The 21,364-nt window shown below is 41.9% G+C and overlaps 1 protein-coding gene across 1 annotated transcript in view; it reads left to right on the plus strand.

The window, feature by feature from the left end:
- The window catches only part of LOC145401406 (peroxisomal targeting signal 1 receptor-like), a 36,861-nt gene extending 15,939 nt beyond the window's left edge, over positions 1-20,922 (plus strand). Inside the window, exons 7-14 of the mRNA XM_080273744.1 lie at positions 84-243; positions 2,089-2,303; positions 3,101-3,200; positions 10,615-10,712; positions 14,925-15,093; positions 16,992-17,149; positions 20,075-20,239; positions 20,874-20,922. Of these exons, the coding sequence (XP_080129870.1) occupies positions 84-243; positions 2,089-2,303; positions 3,101-3,200; positions 10,615-10,712; positions 14,925-15,093; positions 16,992-17,149; positions 20,075-20,239; positions 20,874-20,922 (1,114 nt within the window). The remainder of the gene's footprint in view (positions 1-83; positions 244-2,088; positions 2,304-3,100; positions 3,201-10,614; positions 10,713-14,924; positions 15,094-16,991; positions 17,150-20,074; positions 20,240-20,873) is intronic.
- Positions 20,923-21,364: the final 442 nt, after the last annotated feature.

Below are 21,364 nucleotides of genomic sequence, written 5' to 3' on the forward strand. Positions count from 1 at the left end.
ACTCATTCATTTGTCAAAGTATCATTCCATATAGCTCTACACACTTCACTTAGATAACTCATTGCAATTGTATTACCAGAGACCATATCAGAGGGTGTGGATAGTGAGTCCATGAGTGCAAAGCAGAAAGAGGACTTCTGGGCCAGCCTACAGGAGGAGTGGGAGAAGTTGGCTCGAGAGGATGAACTTGAGGACCACCCATGGCTCTCTGAGTTCACAGCATCCACAGTCCAGCCATACAAGGTGATCATAAAGAATTTTGTCACATCTTCATTGATAAAGGTGCCAGTAGCTTTGTGCAGTGGGATGGAGACTGTTAATTAGAGATTCATTTTATTGTTAGTTTCCAAGAAAAATTAAATGAAGCTGTCATTCAGCTGTGCAACTTCCTTAAAGGCCAGGCCCTATAAGAAAATCTTCTTATATGTCTCATGTGCTAGAAAATAAAGTTTTTTTAATCAGATGAAGTTGAAGTGGGAAAGCTTGAGGTATAAACTATTATTTACATCTGGAAAAAACGTTGACTTCAAGAAATAGTAGGGAATTTTTCTTTTAGAGGGAGGCAACAAGAGCACATACATGCTACTGCATGCAAGGTTTTATTTTATTTTATTTTATTTATTTATTTTTTTCACTGTGATGCCTTCTTCCATGTGAGAACTTTTTTTTATAGGGCATGGTCTTGAGTCATGACTGAACTGTGTGTGTGTGTGTGTGTGTGTGTGTGTGTGTAAGGTGGCCTTCTCATTGCCAGCTTCCCATCCCCTATGAGTTACTCAGTTCTCTTCCATACATTTCAAGGTCTTCCCTTTGGAGCTTCACCAATTTATTACCTTATTTTCAAATAAGTTATTCTTGTCAGTATGTTTTCGTGTTGCATGTGTTTGTATTTACATTCTTCCTCCTTTGTGTGGCACAACAGGGCATACATTTTGCTCCTTCCATACCAAGACTTTCACAAATCTTTGTGCTTTTTACCAGTATCTGTCCATCTGTCTTATCTGTCTCTTGGCCATACAATCCTTCCATCCACATTGATATTCCAATAGCTGCTCATAGGAAACTTATCACTTCCTTGTATCTCTTCTGTGTCTGTTTATTCATTTTCCAGAGTTCACACTGATATATAGGGATTAAAAACACATGCATGCATGTGTGTGCACACACACACACACACACACACACTTGTCAGTTAGTCCTTCTTACTGAACACTTGTCTTCTGTCATAAATGCCCACTCTTGTAACCCAATGTGCCATATTCGCATAGTTGTCCATTTCATTTAGATATTTGAAACTCTGCCTCTTTGTTCTGCTCATCCCATGTCTGATTTTACAGTGTTGTCATGGTGGTGGGTGGGGCTGCCCATCATCTGTTCACATGATGTATTGCTGCCTACTTCATATCTGTCATTCTTTTCTGGGTCTGTTATCCTTTCTTCCTGTTTCTTCCATCCTTCCAAGTACTGTTCCTTACGTTTCTTCCACTTCAGGCACTGGCATTACACTGAGTGACAAGCCAAATGGTTTCCTGTAACTCAGGGAACCATTTACCATGCTGGGCAGTGACCATATAGCCAAATAATGAGGTGTCATGAAGCCTACTATGGTGTCCCCCTTAACTGGGGGGAGCTAGGCAAATGTGGCATCCACCCAGTAACCAAACTTCCACACTAATTCTTGTACCTCACTGGCAAGATGCTGTCAGCCACAGGGAACATTGGTTCACTGCACAGGACAGCCCTGGAGGGGCAGTTGCTAGCCTACAGTTATCAGCTTGATCAGACTGACTGGGGTAGCACAACAACAACAGTGATGTCATTATTGTGATGATTGTTTAGCTGGTGTAAATTGTGCCATAACCATAAATTACACCATCATCATCATTGTTTATTCTCCCCAAGGATGCAGTAAAGTATTGATCAGGTTGCCTGAAATATGAAAATATATATGATTTCTTTGTCCTGGGAAATAAGAGTGCTGTACATTACTTGATCAGTATAGTACCCAATGCATGTGGCAATCCTCATTATTAAACCAGGTGTCCTCCACCTCCCTAATTATTTTTCCCATCATCTCCACCACGTCAGGAGTATCAGTTTGCAGAAGACAACCCACTGAAGGAGCACCCTGACCCACTTGAGGAGGGGCGAAAATGTCTAAATGAAGGTGACCTTCCCTCTGCTGTCCTGCTTTTTGAGGCAGCTGCACAACAGAACCCTGACAATCCAGAGGCTTGGTATCTGCTTGGTGTAACACATGCAGAAAATGAGCAAGATCCTTCTGCTATTGCTGCCCTCAGAAGGTGTGTGTTTTTTTTTACAGGGCTTATACACATTATAGTACTCAGAAGCTGTACTTATTTTTTTTTATTTTATTTATTTTTTTTTTTTTCCCCTGCTTGGCAGTCATTTTGGTGAAAATCATTATTATTATTATTATTATTATTATTATTATTATTATCATTATCATTATTATTTTTCTATGCATATAGCAATATTCTTTCCTCTTCCTTCAGCATATGGGTGACTCTACACTAAGTGACAAGCCAAATGATTTCCTGTACACTAGGAAACCATTTACTGTGCTGGGTGGTAACCATATAACAAATTATGGCACCTGGTGGTTTAGTGAGTAATTAAGACGCTTCAGTCGAATTGAGCTGGTCCAGGTTTATATCCAAGGGGTGGTTGGGGTTTATTGCTCACATAATGCCACTCTGGATGAGTGGGGCTGGTAATTCGCATCTTAAATGCCAGGACCAACTTGCTTAGCTCCGGGCTTTTACACTCTTCATGGGGCAACATAGGATTGGATGATGGATGGATGGATGGATGGATGGATGGATTCCGTGCATATGATAATGATGATCTTTAGGTATATCTGTAGTATCTTTTTACCCTGAGCTGTGCATTGCATGAAAATAATGATAGTGTTTGAATTCTAATATGTACGAGGAGCTGTATATTGGATTACTATTAGGAAACACATTCAGAGTTTACTGCTACTTATTTTTGTGGTTGCTCAGTACTTGTAATATAATGTGACCTGTTTTATTAAGGAAATTAGTATTATAATACAGCGTACCCTGATTTCTCACAGATGTGTTGAACTTGATGCAGACAGAAGAGATGCGTGGATGGCCTTGGCAACATCCTACACAAACGAATCTTACCAGACACTAGCTTGCAACTCACTCAAGGTTAGACGGCAACATTTTTATAAATTATCATATTGTTCATATCGTTTATGTAGGCCCCAACATGCTTGCATGCGTCAGCCTTGGTCACCTAATGGCTGCTCTCCACGCTGCTGGATCTCTGGCAGCCACCATGTTCTGTCCCTTATCCATGAGGTCATGCTGTATGACCTTGTCCCAGATCTTTTTTGGTCTGCATCTCGCAACCCTACCCCTGACATTCACACTTTTCACTTCCTGCATTCCCCCCCCTCGTTTATGCAAGGTAGTAGGAGCCAAAGGCTAGAAGCCCGCAAACTGTTCCCACCAAGAAAGAATAGCAAGCTAATAGTGAGCCAGATTCAAGATGCATGCATTTTAATATGCCTGGACACACTGTCTTTAAAAGACTGGAGGTCATAGGCAGTAGGAAATACAGAGGAAAGACATTTCCAGAGTTGGCCTGTTGCATACATTAAGGACCAGGAGTCAGCTCATGCATTAGAGTTGTAGACAGAAAGGGGATGTAAGTTTACTGTTAGATGGGTGCTATGCACCTGTCATAGTGGTGAAGGGATGCAAGCAGACAGTTCAGACGAGCAGTGGAGCATCCCTAGCAGAACCCATACTGATGATCGGACTTTTTTTTTTTTTTCCCCCAGAATAGATTAAAAACCTTTAGAAATACAGGGTATTAAAGAAGTTGGGTGATAGTTAGAGGGCTGGGAATGGTCACCTTTCTTTGGGGCAGGCTGAATGAGAGCAAACTTCCAGCAAGAAGGAAAGGTACCAGTCGACAGACGAAGGCAAAAGAGTTTACCTAGGCAGGGTGTAAGCACAGAGGCACAGTTCTTAATGACAAAAGGAGGGACTCCATCAGGCCCATATTTGTTAGTATTGAGGCCAGTGATGGCAGAAAACTCATCAATTAAAGAAATTTTAATGTCATCCATGAAGTTAGAATGGGGAGGTGATGGAGGAGGTGGTGGCTTAGTCGGTAGAGAGGTGGCCTGCAGTCCTAACGGACGCAGGTTCAAATCCCCGCTGGGGGAGGGAGCAGTTTAAGGATTTGAATTTAATAAAATCAGACTTTACTGCTAATACCAATACGCCAGTACTGTATGAGACAGCCCTAGCATGTATTCAATATGGACAGTGGGTGTTAGTGCCGAAGTGGTGACGTGTAGAGGTGTATGGAATGTAGGAGGACTACTGGGCCTTGGGAGCAGGCTGTGAAGCCTATGCCCAGAGTCGGACACACACACACACACACACACACACACACACACACAAATCGTCTATGGTAGAAGTGGAGAAGAAAGTCTGAATGAAGAGTACAGCTTTATCAGTACGAAAAACAGCTAGAATCATCAGAATGGAAAAGAAGAGGGAAGGATGATGAAGTAAAGTTGATGTTAGAAAGGTTTATAGCAAGTTGCCCGAAGGAGCAGGAAGTGAATGAGTTGGAGAGTTGAGAGCATTTAGTACAAATGAAATTATTTTTAGGAGAGTGAAGGACAGACTTAGCATGATTCTGTACAGAAACATGAAAAGAGATGAGATTCAGGGGTGAGTTGGTTCCAGTACCTTTTGAAGGCCCTCTCCTTGTTGTGGACTGTATTAGAAAAAGCATGACTAAACAAAGTCCCCCTCCCCACCACCCCTTAGTCACAGGATAAGAGAAAGGAATGTATGCCTCCATGTGTGAGGGAATAACCTCTGTAATGCACGAGACACACTCAGATGGCTCTCTGCTGTGGAAGCTATAATCATTCCAGTGAAAATCAGTGAAGAACTGTGAGGGCCTCCCATTCAGCAGCTCCAGAGTGCCAAAGTTGCTGCTACTTAGGAGGGTCCACAGGCCTTACTAGAGCGATAGGACTGGTTAAGATTACAGGGTTGCTCTCGGGGGAGCCCAACGGAGAGAAAAGAGTAACAGCACGAGCAGAATGATTAGTTGTTTAGAGAAGATCAAATACAATATGTTAGAACTCGTTCCAAGGCATTCGGGGATACGGGATGGGTGCCGTACAAGCTGTTCTAGGTCATGAAGGGTAGAAAAGATGTAGACATGTTCACCAGGTGGATAAGTGAAAGGCGAGGAGATCCAGAAGCGGTGGCGAACATTGAAATCACCTAGAATGGAGATTTCAGAGAAATGAGAAATTGATAAAATGTATCCCATCTCAGAAGTAAGATAGTCAAAGAACTTTTCATAGTCAGTAGAATTAGGGGATAAGTAAACAGCACAGCTATGTTTTGTCAGAGAATGACAGGATAGCCAGAACCACAGAGAAGAGAATTCAGAGGATTCAGTTCTGGAACACGAGCATGGTATGTTGCGTACACATACGTAGCACCCACCTTTGGCTTTGAAGTGGGTGTAGAGAAAACAGGAGAATACAGAAAAGGGTTTGCCATCAGTCACCTCAGACAGCTGACTCTCAGTAAGGAAAAAACGATGAGGTTTAGAGGAAGAGAGGTGGTGTTCAACAAAGAGATAATTAAGGAAGAGCCACAAATGTTGCAGAAATGAAGAAGTGAGTCAGACAGTGGTTCCATGCACCTCTCTCGTCCCCTGACTCCGAGGTTGGGTGTTAAGGTGCAGTTTTTCTTTTTAAATTTAGATGTGGAAGTGTGGTGTGTAATGTGCGTGTAGTTTAGTGTTGACAATTGGAGGAATTGTATAGGAGAGTATGCTGGCTCACCCTGTGCTACTGAAACACTGAAAAGGTTCAGCAAAGGGATGTGGTCAGACGCTAGTCCCGAGGGCTGATGAAGCGGGAGCTAAAGTTCTGTCATCAGACTTCCATCCATGTTGGTAATACTGACTTGTTCGACAGGTGCTACAAACTGCTCCATGCCATCCTCCATCCTCTCCACTTGCCCAAACCATTTCACTCTGCCCCTCCACATCGCATCACCAGTACACTCCAGTCCCATCCTTCCTCCCAACTCTTCAGTCGTAAACCTAGCCCCCCAAGCCTCGCATTCAAGGACACACTACACATCCATCTAATCATTGTCATTTCTGTACTTCTGAGCCTACGAATATCCTCCTCCTGTATTCCCCAGATCTCACTACCATACAATATTACACTTCTACCACATGCCACGAGCAGAGATCCCTTAGCATGGAGGGAGACCCCTCACAGTGTCAGAAGAGGCAACAGCTCCCTGGACTTCGTTGAACCACTAAATATCCTAGCCACAGAGGAAGCTTCAGCCCCACCTCTAACACATAACATGTCCCCCAAGCAACAAAACTCTTCCATACATTCAAGAGCCTCACCTGCAAGATCAATCTCTTCACGCCAGACAATCACTATATGCTCTCCTCAGGATACCATACGCATGAAATCAGCATTATCTCGTAGTCTACCTTTAATACCACTACATCTCTTATTCACCCGCTTATCACAAACGCTGCACAAGATGGAGTTACTTCCCATACCATTGTGGCAAACCACACATGGGCACTCTCCCTCTGTTGTGACAGTACTGCCATCAGCCCTAGATATCATCATTTTCGTTTTATCCACATTTACTCTCAAATCTTTGTGCCCCATTCTGTCTCTCTGCTTCCTAAATCTTTCACCTGTCTCCATTTCATTCTCAGTAGTCAACACCAAGTCATCAGCATACAACATCTTCCATGGGAGTCCATTTTGGAAGTCATATGAGAGAGCTTCAGGCACCATGACAAACAAAAAAAAGTTCAAGACTGATCCCCTGATGCATGACAACATTCACGGAAAACTCATCATTCAAATCTCCATTCACTCTCACCTTGGTTCAGGCACTCACATACACAGCCATGACCACTGTAACCAGCCACTCATTGATCTTAAGCGTTCTCATCGCCTACGTCACCACCTCCTAGGGACTTGGTGAAAGGCCCTCTCAAAATCAGTAGAAACAAAGTACAGATCCCTTTTCTTTCCTGTATATTTTTCCTAAAGCTTTCAGACAATGAATGTGGCATCAGCAGCCACTTTGTCTGGCATAAACCCAAACCATATTTCATGAATATTCACTCTTTTCATAATTATACCTTCTAGGACTCTCTCCATTACCTTCATTAACTGGTCCAAACATTTTATGCACCTGTAATTGCCTTTTTCCAGGGCATCACCCTTCCCTTTGTACACATTTATAGTCACACTCTTCAGCTGGTTATCTGGGACAACACGCTCATATATAATCAGAGCTGTTTATCAAACCACCAACAAACCCCACTCTTGTATCTCCTGAGGCCTTCAGCATTTCAGCAGTCAGCCAAGACAAACCTGCCACCTTCCGCACTTGCATTCGTCCTGTTGCCTTGCTTACAGTAGCTGCATCAATCAAAGGCCAAGGGCCAAACACTGAATCTTCTGACAGACCTTCCCTCCCTATTTCAAATTCCTCAATCAGCAACTGAGTATAATGCTTTCTCCTGGCTTCTCTAATATCCTCACTGTCCTCCCGGCACCTTTAACATCCTCACTGTCCACTACTATATTTCCCTCATCATTCTTCACACACTGCTCACCAAGGATATCCCTGTTTTTCCTCCTCATCTGATTTGCCCCTTTGAATACCACATTGTGTGATTGGTGAAGGTACCCATCATCCACTCGCTTATGTTGTGATACTGTATTCCAGTATAACTGTACATTGAGTGACAAGCCAGATGATTTGCTGTAAACCAGGAAGTCATTTAATACACATACTCTGTATAACCAACCAATAAATGGTCCCTATGTGTAAAGTAATTGGTTGGTGGAAAGTTAGTGCCCATCCCCAGAAACAAGTAACCAAAATGACAGGCAAAATGCCTTGGACCAGGACTGACCAACAGGTGATGACCAAGGACAGTAAAAGGACATGGTATGGATTTCAGTGTGGAACGTAAGGGGTGCGAATGATGAAGTAAAAGAAAGAGAGATTGTCCAGATGCTTGAGGGTGCAACAGTAGACATAGTGGATTGACTGAAACAAAATGGAGAGGTGAGACTATGAGAGAGTGGGAGTATGGGTGGAGTATATGTTGTGGGAGTAGGTGAGAAGGAGAGGGCAAAAGAGGGTGTATGTATTATAGGAATACAAACACAGGCAATTGTGTGTATAAATAAGCCAGTGGAAGACCATTCAAACAGAGTGAAAGAAGAGTTCTGGGCAAATGTGGAAGCATGCGTGGAAAAGTTTGAGAGGAGAGAGTGCTCTTGATTGGAGATATGAATGAAAAAGGGAATGTGAAATTGGATGGAGTAGGTGATTAGAGGAGTCTGCCTGCAGAAGTGGATGAGAATGGTAGTGCTGTAGCGGACATTTGTGTGGGGAAGGGGTTAGCAATAGCCAGTGCTCTCTTTAGACACAAAATAATCCACAGGTATACGTGTTGAGTGATGATAAGGGTGGGTGGTGAACTGCATAAACTGAAGGCTGTGATAATTATGTGTGTGTTGATGAGAGAATGAGTAGGTATTTATGTTGATAAGGTGTTTATGACATTCATGGATTTGGAAACAGCATATGACAAAGAAGACAGAAAAGGATTGAGGAAAGTCTTACGCATGTGCGGTGTAGATGGTAAGCTGCTAGGTTCTGTCAAGAGTTTTCTTGATGGTTGTGAAGCGTGTGTAAGGGTTACTGGGCATCTAAGTGAATGGTTCACGATCAGTGTGGGTGTGCGACAAGGTTGTGTGATGTCCCAATGGTTGTTCAATATGTACCGTATTTGCCAGTGTATAAGGCCAACCTGTGTATAAAACTAACCCCAATATTTCTATACAAAATGTGGGTTTAGAGGTATACTCTGTGCATAAGAGCCCCAACTCTTTTGACACTGGGAGCTTGCTGCGCCAGTAACCCCAGTCCTTTATCACTCTTCCCACTGACCAGTCAAGTGATGCTGTTAACACATTGCTAAGCAACACAGCCTTTGGTTAGGTTTTACTTTAAACCAGCATCTTCTATGGGTTTTACAGGCTGTCTAGGCTGTATGTGCCACCTCCAGTATCAAAATGGGTTATACATTTAATATTCAAGTATAAACTCATACTGTATCAAAAACTTAAAATCATGTTACCGTGAATTTTATACAATAGGTTAAAGGAAAGTTTTATTTTATAAAGTTATCACATCAACTGTCAGTGATTAAAAACCTTCAAAATCAAGGCGTGGGGGGCTGTGTTTATGGCTGAAGAGTCGAGAGGAAGGATGGGACTGGAATGTATTGGTGTTGCAATGAAGAGGGGTAGATTGAGATGGTTTGGGCATGTGGAGAGGATGGAGGATGACGATTGGATGCTGAAGGTGAGAAGCGTGAACATCGAGGGTAAGGTTACAAAAGACAAACCGAAAATGACCCGAGACATGGTCATAGATTGCGACCTCATGGATAAAGGACTGAATAGGGAGGCCGTCAGAGATAGAGCAGCATGGAGAGCTGCCATTAGGTGACCAAGTCTGACACTTGCAAGCATGTTGAAGCCTCTACAAATGATATGAATCATCTTACAGCAGATCCATGTCATTGGAACCTGCATTCTTTTGGAAACCACTTTAATACATACTTCCCCAGGCAGTGCATGAGTACTAACACAGTTATCTTTTGCCCTTACTGGTACTATATTTAGTAAATAAATTAGACATAGTAGCAGTAATTAGGAGCTATAGATGTTGGTGCTGTGTATCTTGGCTGGAGCAAAGCAGCTGCAGTGTCCACCCAGGAGCCAAACCTCCTCATATTATTTCCCTGTACCTTGTCGTGGGGGAAGGGGGAAGAACTCAGCTAAAGTGCTGTCTACCACAAAGAGGTGCCAGGTTCACTGTCCAGTGCATGTACTGTACGACAATGTTACCACTCTACCTGTTGGACAGCTCTTGTCTGTCTGGTTAAGCAAACCAAACAGTCCAGAGGTACCCAACAAAGAAACTGTTGCTTATCTGTGGTGAACAGGTATACTTGGCCAGAAAGATTGGGGTTAAACGACATTAGTTAGACTCAGTTGAACACTTTATTGGCACCCGCAAAATCCATGATATTGAAATATATCAAAAATTGTTCCAAATTGTTTGTTCTTATTACCTGAGTAAATTGCATTTAAAATAATATGATTCACCAGTTTTAATTAGTTGTTATTTAATGCTTTTGAAGCTTATCATTGTACAGGTGTCATTCAACATTCTTTGTCAAAGATATATACCTTTTATTATCTACTGTACCTTATATCAGTTTTACTAGTTGTTATTATTTTATGTTTTTGACGTTATCATTGTATAGGTATCATTCAGCATTCATTGTCAAAGATCCATACATTAAAAGGGCTAGTGTGTACTGTATATTTCAGTATTCTACTCAACCATAACACAAATGAATAAGAAGACTATTTGTCTAGTTTGTCTTTCACACCAGGAAAATATAATTTTGTCATCAAATTCCTCTTTTCAGGAGTGGATCAGAACTAACCCTGAATACAGCAGCTTTATTAAAAATGAGGGGGACACACAAAGACATCTAAAGGTGATGGCAACTACATTGGCTCCCAGGTAAATGAATGAGATACTGGTTGAGTATGTCACTTTAAACAATACATTGCTTATCTTGTATAGTACAATAAATCCTTGTAACAAGTCGCCTCTTTTACTTTATTTTTCACTACCAAGTCCACAGCTTAAATGCTATATCTGGGTGCAGTGATAGAACGAAAGGTAAATATGCAGAGGAAGTGGAGAGTAGAGTGGCATAGGGGAAGAAAGTGAATGGTGCAATGAAGGTCATGATATGGAAGTCTCAGTGTGGCAACTGCAAGAGGACTGCACAAAGGAGTTTAGAACCCACATCAACATACAGGTGTGGAATTTTGGTGTGGCATGAAATAAAAAAGTTGGGAGTTAAAGGTGTAGAATTGGGGTCATTTAGAAATGTGTTGTCATGTGGAGAGTGGAGAGGATAAGAAATAATGTGATTCATAACAGATGTGGGGTAATGAAGTTTATGGGACGTTGTACAAGAGTCTGAAGACAGCATGCTTAGATGCTATGGTGAGAGGAGGTGTGGTAAATCAAAGAAAAAGGTGAATAGATGTGATAAATGAGTTTGTGTCCTGAGGCCACTACCACACTACCACAACCTCTGGTTAGGGCTGGTGGGACAGGGGTCCCAGATCCATTGCCTATACCTGGGACTGTGCAGTGGGTGGGGCCTGTATCATGTCTCTCATCTTTTTTATTTTTACTGATGATGACCAAGTTCAAGAATGAAATTCAAAGCAAGCCTGAGGACACTGAATCACCCAGGGGGTTCAGAGTGGTGTCATGGAATGTGGGAAGTTTGAGAGGTAGAGCAGGGGAAGTGATTGAGATGTTGAGTAGGCGGTGGGTTGGTGTGGGATGTGTGCAAGAAGTCCGATATAGGGGTGGATCGGCCAGAAAGATTGCTGGAAGGGATTTTTATTATAAGTTGTTTTGACAGGGTAGAACAGATGGGTATGATGGTGTGGGTGTGTTGGTTGGGGAGAAATGGGTGGAATATGTCATGAATGTGATGAGAATAAGTGATAGGGTAATAGTAGTGAAAATTTTGTTCATTGGGGAAAATGGTTGCATTTATAATGGCGTATGCTCCACAGGCAGGCTTGGATGAGCACCAAGAACATTTTTGTAGCATTCACTGTCTTGCTGTGGGAGCGAGAGCGAGTTGTTGTATACTGTCACAACCTTTTGCAGTTTCATGGCAAAATAGCAGCATGGGAGACCAGAGGGTCTCTGAGACTTAAAAGAGGCAGTGCAGGTCACCCTTAGTGCTCAGTGGTCCAGGACAGGGGAACTACCATATAATGATGAGTGGAGTTAAAGAAAATGGGGGGAGGAGGGGGGAGATGTGTGTACATGATATGATGTCCCCCTGGTATTATGTGTAAAGGAAGCTTTGATGCATGTTCATTACAGAATTAGTCCTGTCATTGGGAGGGGTATCTTGCAGCTGAAGTAAATCATCAGACGTTCAGAATACAGATCGTAATTGTATTTCTAGAACTTTAGTGACTTGTTATGCAGAACCTCCTTTTTATGGTGACATAATATTGAGTCCCTTTTTTATGCTATGGGGTTTACTAAGTTCATAGGTTTAAGTTTTTAACAATCACAGGTACAGCACTGATTTTCCAGCACCCTTGGTTCCAGAGTCTTGCCAGATGAGCTGTTTTGCTGGTCTAATGGAGGCCACAAATGTAACATTTAATGATTCAACAGGGACCAACAGAGATCACTTCTGATAATTTAACAATACACCTCTGACCCACAATCCTTCAGTGTAATCATGCTCAAGTTCTAATTTAAGTTCTTTATGGAACAACTGAGGCTGGTGTGTTATCATGATACCTGACAAGTCCACTTCATCACTCCGACTCAGTTGAAACCATTCCATCATCACTCAGTCATGTGCAGTACTCTTACCATCTTTCATAGTTTTTCTAATGTTCATTTTCTTTGTCGAATAACTGTCTGCATAGAATTTCAGTATTTTTTCCATTTGCTTTGTGGTAGGTGGGGGCACTGACCATCCACTCACTCATTGTAGTGCTGCTCTCGGGTGTCTGCCCTGTCCTCTCCTCCATCCTTCTTTCCTTCCATCTTCTTCTATCTTTCTTTCCTTCATTCCTTCCTCGTCCTTCTATCTACGGGTGACTTTACATTCCCTCCTCTGTCTTTCATTCCTTCATTCTTTCCTCTTCCTTCTGCCTATGGGTGACTCTACACTAAGTGACAAGCCAAATGGTTTCCTGTACACCAGGAAGCTATTTACTATGCTGGGTGGTAACCATATAACCAAATTTAGGCACGTGGTGGTTTAGTAGGTAATTATTGTGCTCCACTCGGATTGAACTGTTGAAGGTTTATATCCAAGGGGTGGTTGGGGTTTATTGCTTACGTAATGCCACTCAGGGATGAGTGAGGTTGGTCACTATCATCTTGAATGTCAGGACCAACTGCCTAGCCCTGGCCTCCTATGATCCTCATGGGGCAATGTAGGATTGGATGATGGATGGATGGATGGCTTCTTATATCATTAACAGTTGACGAACCAATAACAGATGTGTCACACATCTTCCACACAGGAACACCACAGTCCAGGATTTTCAACAGTTTACCTTATTTTGCTATTGTTTTTGTTTGTAGTATAATTAAAATGTCTTACTGCACTAAATCCCCCTATATAGCTGTTAATACACAATTCATGCCAGACAAGTGAGTGAAAATATGCATGATGATATGAGCAGCCATTGTGGTAGGTCACTGGGTAGCAACATATTGGTTACTGTGTAATGGTGTGCCTCATGGTTACTGGCTTCCACATGCAAACAACCTCAAAATGTAATAATACCTCAAGCACTTCTCAATCACTTATAAAATATCTCAGATTTCAGTGATGAAAATAACCTTGTGATTTGACTATGGTTGTAATTAAGAATAAACTGAAGTGGTGATGTAGTATTTAAGGGTAAAGTTAACTAAAAGAACAGGAAGTGTGATGTATCGTTTTTACAAGAACAGAAAGTGATGGTTAGGAATGGCTAAGTATGAGAATTTTGTATTCACAGACAGAATACATTGATAACTTTGTTAGCTCACAAAGTTAGTTAGGAGAATAGGGTCATCTGGTTCATGATCAAAAGTAGGAGAATCATTATAAAAATTGCTGATCAAGTTCCTCCAGTCTTTTAAGGGGTTGTTATTTGGGTTAGGTAAAAGGTTTTGAGTGTAAACATGAGGGCCCTCAAACCAGTTAACATTTTATTCCAATTTATTGGTTTATTTAGGTTGTTTGTCATTACAGTAGTTTGGCAGACCATTTAGCCGTGGTCATGGAGGTTGTACTGTTTTGAAGAAGACTGGTTTTTACACTTGACACAACCACAGACACTTGCAACTTTCATAGAAGGCATAGCTAGGGTTAAATATAAGTAAAATAAAATAAGAGTCAGACAAAATACAGGGATCACCACCAAGACATGCAGTGCAAGAAATCAAAGTGAGCATGCGCTACACTCGACACTGTCTGAGGCCGCCCAATTAGCTAGTCTGGTGAGTCAGGGATTTCAAGTGCCCTCTTGTAATTTTGTCCATAATAAAAGAGGTGCTGGAACCATACGATGCCAGAAAATTGGTGGTGTACCTGTGATATGATTCGTAAATGCTGTCTACAGTAAAACCTTGATAAGTCAACCATGCAAAAGGCGGAATTTCTGACCAGTCGAACTCTGACCGAAGCGTTATTTAGTGTTTATTCAAAGGGTTACATTTTAGTTTCTTATATTCCAAGTGCTACATTTTCGTTTATCATATTCCAAGTGTTACGTTTTAGTTTAATTGATTGTAAAGTGAAGTAAATAATTGCAGAACTTTATGTAATTAAGTGACTGTTGCAACCCTCCATCTGTGCAGCCTCCAATCCTAGCCTAGCCTGTGACATGCACTGAATTGTTTTTATTGTTTACTTTTATTGCTTTATAAATGCTTTCTCTAGTTGGTGGTAGTAAACAAGTAATCACATATAATTTGCAGTTACTGGGGGGGTAATATAGTTTTATGCAACTATTTCCGGTCAGTCGGAAAATTCGATAAGTCGAATTACCATAGAGCCCCATGTAGTTTGACTTATGAAGGGTTTACTGTATATGATACAGTACTGAGAAAAAGTAATATATCTTGATAGAGAAAATACTGCATGTATGAAAAAACTGTTGTTTTTCCTTGCAGGGAATTAATACAAGAAGTACAAGACTTGTATATTGCAGCAGCCAATCAGAGGCCTGGTAAGAACATAGACCCCAACGTGCAGTGTGGGCTGGGTGTTCTCTTCAACTTGACAGGAGAATATGAAAAGGCTGTCGACTGCTTCCATGCAGCCCTCAACGCTAGACCAAAGGTAATTGCATCTGTCTTCACTGTGACCAGAGGCTTGTCCTTTCACTGTGATGATGTACAGCAGTATACAGTATATTGTATTCTTCTTGCCCTTAGATTATTTTATGCTGCTTAGGAAGAGAAATTTGGTTGCAAAGGGGTTAATGGGGACTGGTTTGACTTCCATCACAACAGGTGATTTCTCTAAACCAAAAGAAGACAGTCATCTAGAAGTAAGAAGAATAAACTAAAAGTACACCATTGGATTCATGGAGTTTCAGTAGTTTATTTGGAAAGCCAAATTTGTGATATTCCCTTTAATTTTTTTAGAACCTGTATGTTCATGGAGAATGATATGTTTTGTATAATTGCATCCTGTATAAGTTTGTTATATGAAGGTGCATAGGAGAAGAGTTTTTTTGGGGGGTGAGGGGAGTAGTGGAATGCCTTTGTTTCATAGGAGTTTGTATTATACATTTGTAAAGAAAACAGAAACATGTAATTTTATGGGTAGTTTTGCTGTGAGGTGCAACCTTGAATTTTCAAGGCTTGGTTGAATAAGCGTTTGGCACATTTCAGTAGACAAGCCGATGATAGTTTTTTACTTTTATGCTTTTCTTACATATGTGTCCTACTTACCTCCCATTTACAGTGGGAAATAGGATTAGAATGATAATTTTAAAATTTAAAGTTACAGAGTCTATCTGTTTATCTATTGCCAGATACCTTAATCCTGTTAAGGGATGGCTACAAACAAATCACCTCCATGTCACCCTGTCCTTTACCATTTCACTACCCTGCTCCCAGCTCACACCCCCCTCTCTCGTATACCTCTCCATTCCATCCCTCCATCTCATCCTTGGCCTCCCACTCACTCGCCCCCCCTCCACCTCACTCACGTACACTCTCTTTGTCAGTCTCTCGCTCTCCAGCCTTCTCCACATGGCCAAACCACTTCATTGTGTTTCTCCTAACACTGCCAGTCACATCCACATCCACACCACAATGCTCCTTCACTTCCTTATTTGTCAGTCTCTTTCTCCATGTGACTCTACATGCTGCTCTCAAATAACTCATTTCCGCTTCTCTAACTCTTGACTTCTGTCCCTCCAACAAGGTCCAAGCTTTGCCTCGATACCCTAGAGTTGGTTTCACAATACTGTCATGCAGTAACACTTCCATGCTCACATCCCTGTTTCTTATCACTGCTTTCAAGGAACCAGCAACCTTTCTTCCTTGTTGTACCCTTTCAAGCACTTCACCCTCTAAACTTTCATCCTTACTCATCACACTACCCAAGCACTTAAATGCACTCACATTTTCCATTTCCTCCCCATCCAACCTCACTGTACATTCACTGACTTCATTTCTCTCAAAGACCATAACTCTACTCCTCCCTACATTCACCTTTAGATTTTGTTTCTTACACGCACTCCCAAACTCATCCACCAAGCCTTGCAGCTCTCCTTTGTCTTCACTTAACAACACAGTATATCTGCAGACAACAGTACAGGGAGTTTCCAAACGCTGCCCTCTCTCATTAGGGCCACTCCAACGTCCACTGCCCTACCTTGTATCTGTTTTATAACCCCATCCATATACAGATGGAACAACCATGGAAACATGACACATCCCTGTTTCAATCCAACCTTCAGATAGAGAAATTCACTCAGTTCACTATCCACACACACTGCTGCCTTAGCACCCTCATACATACTCTTCATGGCATTCAACAGCTTCCCATCTACTCCATATATTCTTAATATTGTACTTTCCACAATTCATGTTACAGAGTCAAAGGATTTAACGTTATTTCAACATGGTAATACTTTTCAGTGGATTAATGTAGTTGTGAGTGTAAGTCCCAGTAATTTAAATATGGTATGGGTATCTGTCATGTAAATACTTTGTTCACTACAGGATGCAAAGCTATGGAACATGCTGGGTGCCACATTAGCCAACAGTGAACGCTCTGAGGAGGCCATTGAAGCATACCGCAATGCCTTAGAGATCTCACCGGGTTACATCAGATGTCGCTATAATCTTGGCATTTCCTGTATCAACCTTGGAGCCCACAGGTACCCTCACCTTTGTTGTTGTAAGTTTGCATAAATGTAAACTGTCCATTCAGATGTTTCCAGTCAGATGTAGTGAGGCATTTCTCCATCATAGGAGTTGTCATCATATGGAATAGTAATACCTAGCAGTGTGGTTGACTGTGATATGTACCTACATTTAAAAGTCACTTTGATAACAATTTAGCTTGTGATCACCACCTAAAAAGCATCCACAGCTAAACAATAAAAAATCTGGTTAATGCATATTATTTTACCCAGATTGCAGGGAACATAGCAACAGCAGTACTGTCCATCATTATGTAGCTACAGTTACTTTTGGATATACAGTAAAGGTCCTCTCATTCGGCATCTTTGGGACCAAGTAGGTGCTAAAAGAGCAGAAACTGCCGAATGACTGGAAAAACATGCCAAAAAGTTTCTAGCAATCAAGGTCGGTCACCCTAACGCAATCACAGTGTCCCTTAAGTATTATTGGTCAGCCCTAAGCACTAAATCAGCCTTCTATATGTTAACCCGCACATGCCAGGCTATTTTTGACGCAGTCATCACCTCACTGATCCACCTGGTGAACAAACCTACATCTTTTCTGTCCTTAATGACCTAGAGCGGCTTGTACAGCACCCTACCTGTATCCCTGACTGCCTTGGAGAGAGCTCCAACATACTTGACCTCTTCCTTACAACTAATCCTTCTGCTTACACTGTTAATCTTTCCTCTCCGTTGGGCTCCTCCGATCACAACCTTATTACCTTAACCTGTCCAGTCACTCCGGTATGGCCTATGGACCCTCCAAAGAAACGTCGAGTGTGGCACTTTGGAGCTGCAGATTGGGAGGCCCTCAGGCCGTACTTCTTTGATTTTCCATGGAATGATTATTGCTTCCATGGCCGGGAGCCATCTGAGTGTGGTTTGCGCATTACGGAGGTTATTCTCTCGGGCATGGAAGCATACATTCCCTTCTCATATCCTTTAACTAATGCAAGAAAGCCATATCCCTCCAAATTCTCCTTGGCTTACCTTGCCTCCTCCCTCCTTCAGATTCACTCAGATATACCTCTTTCATCACTCTCTTGTTATCTATTCTCTCCACATGACCGTACCGTCTCAGTACACTCTCTTCGATCTTGGTGTCCACAGACTTCCTTGCTCCTCATCTTTCACGAATCACATTGTTTCATATCCTATCCACTCTCTGTACTCCACATACTTTCCTCAGGAGTCCTATCTCCACTGGTTTCACTCCTGGCTTTTCATTTTCATGCCACTTCATAGTCTCACATCCATATGTTAAAGTTGGCACTAACACTTCTTCATGTAAGCCTCGTGCAGCTGCAACACTCAAGCCTCTGTCTCATCAAGGCCTTCATTGCACCAGCTATTTTCCTTCCTTTTGTCACTCTACTTTCCACTTCTGTACCCAGGTATTTGAACTCTCTCACCAATTCCAGTCTCTCTCCATTCACTGTAACATCACACTGGGAGTCACCGTCTGTCTCAGTGACCATCACTTTACTTGTTTCTACATTTACACTGAAGGCACGACACTCACAGACATCAGCAGAACTCTGCATTAGTCTACCAAGTTCTTGTCTGGTATTTGCAGGCAGTACTGCTTCATCAGAATACAACAAATTTGAGATATTCCATCCATCACCATTCATTACCAACGTCATCCTCCTCTCCATTACTCGTGTTTTTACTTCTCTCATCACCCCATCCATATATATATATATATATATATATATATTGAACAACCATGGGGACATCACACAACGTCGCATGCCCACACTGATTGTGAACCATTCACTTAGATCCCCATTTACCCTTACAAATGTGTCATTACCATCATAAAAACACTTGACGGCAACTAGCAGCTTACCGTCTACACTGTACATGCGCAAAATCTTCCACAGTCCTACTCTGTCAGCATTGTCATATGCTTTTTCCAGATCCATGAATGCCATAAACACCTAGTAGTCCTTCTCACAAGCCGTCTCCACTATCTGTCTCATTGCAGATATTTGATCCACACATCCTCTGCCACACCTGAAACCACCCTGTTCATCACTCACCGGGACTTCCAATATCTCTCATACATTCTCATTAATAATTCTTCCATATACTTTCCCTACCTCACTGAATAAACTTATGCCACGATAATTCTTACACTCATTTCGCTCACCTTTATTTTTGTACCGGGGTACAGTCACAGATGTGGTAGGTGGGGGCGCTCACCATCCACTCATTCGATGTTGTGCTGCTTTCGGGTGTCTGCCCTTTCCTCTCCTCCTTCCTTCTTTCCTTCCATCCTCTTCTGTCTTTCTTTCCTTCATTCTTTTCTCTTCCTTCTGCCTGTGGGTGACTCTACACTGAGTGACAAGCAAAATGGTTTCCTGTACACCAGGAAACCATTTACTACACTGAGTGGTAACCATATAACCAAATTTTGGCGCCTGGTGGTTTAGTGGGTAATTACGGAGCTCCAATCGGATTGAGCTGGTGAAGGTTTATATCCAAGGGATGGTTGGGGCTTATTGCTTATGTAATGCCACTCAGGGATGAGTGAGGCTGGTCACTTTCATCTTAAATGTCAGGACCAACTTGCTTAGCCCCGGGCTCCTACGCTTCTAATAGGGCAACATAGGATTGGATGATAAATGGATGATGATGGTACATTCACAGCCTTTTCCCACTCCGGTGGCACATTTTCACTCATCCATGCCTTCTCCAACAAGCACTTCATTCCGCTTTCTCCACTACACTTAATCATCTCTGCATACATCTCTAATAATTTATTATTATTATTTACTCATCTTAAATGCCAGGACCAACTTTCCTAGCCCTGGGCTCCTATGCTCTTAGTGGGGCAACATAGGATTGGATGATGGATGGATGGATTATTAATATAATAATATTTATAATCAGGGAAGCTATGGAACACTTCCTGGAGGCACTGAACATGCAGGCAGCTGGGCGAGGCTTAGGGGGCCAAGGGTCACAACGAGCAGTGTCAGATAACATATGGACAACACTCAGGGTCTGCCTTGCTCACCTCAATGCTCCACACCTCTTAGATGCAATAAACAAAAGGTAAGAGGAATACATTCAGATAGTTTTAAAGGATTTTGAAAGCTTAAATGATTTTGTGGCCCATGTTTGAGGCAATCGTAACTTTGCTTCAGCCTCCAACAGCTTGAAGAAGGTGATAGAGAATTGGCTGTATTTATTAATTTATTATATCCTTCTATTCTTCTTGCTTTCCTCTTCCTTCTGTCTGTGGGTGACTCTACACTGAGTGACAAGCCAAAAGGTTTCCTGTACACCAGGAAACCATTTACTGCACTGGGTGGTAACCTTATAATCAGACTACGGCGCCTTGTAGTTTGGTGGATGATTAAGACACTTCAACCGGACTGAGCCTGTGTCAGTTCATATTCAAGGGGTGGCTAGGGTTTATTGCTCATGTAATGCCACTCAGGGATGAGTGAGGCTGGTCACTCATCCTAAATGTCTGGACCAAGTTGCCCAGCCCTGGGCTCCTGCGCTCCTCATGGGGCAACACAGGATTAGATGATGATTGATAAATTTATTTATTTATTTATTTGTTATTTATTTTCTTATTTTACCCAAGAAAAAATGAAAATTTTTAGTTATAATGTTTTTATTTGTTTTTATTTATTATTGTTTTTAGATTATTTAATTAATTGATTTATTTTTTCATCAGGGACTTGGCGAGGTTAAATGCTGAGTATGGGGACAGTGGGTCCAGCTGACTGTACTGGAAGCCATCCACTTCCTCCAGAACCTCACCCTCTTTGCACTGCCCCACCGCCACCTCTTCTACTTCCTTCCTGAATCAGCCGCGATGCCCTGCTGGCAGTCTGCCATGTGAATGCTTAGGGTGAGGTAGGCATCACTACTGCCATGTCATGTCATTGATTTCCCCTTTTATGTTGCCCTTCTTATCTTAATTTTACTTTCTACAGTTCATTTTCTTCTTGGCCACCAAAAATTTAGATTACAGTATGTGTATGACATTGGCAGTTGATTGTCTTTTTCATAAGACATAAAGGATTATTATGAGATAGTAAGATTATTATTGATATAATGGTTTTAATCAGGTTGCAAACATGACCAGTAGGAGCAAAGGTAAAGTACAGTAGCTACCTTTCTTATCATCTGTTGCTGTCACACTACTATTGATTATTTGTGAAT

This window comes from Coenobita brevimanus, chromosome 55, assembly GCF_032717465.1.
Source record: "Coenobita brevimanus isolate Jiangsu-jjx chromosome 55, ASM3271746v2, whole genome shotgun sequence".
Classification (NCBI taxonomy): domain Eukaryota; kingdom Metazoa; phylum Arthropoda; class Malacostraca; order Decapoda; family Coenobitidae; genus Coenobita; species Coenobita brevimanus.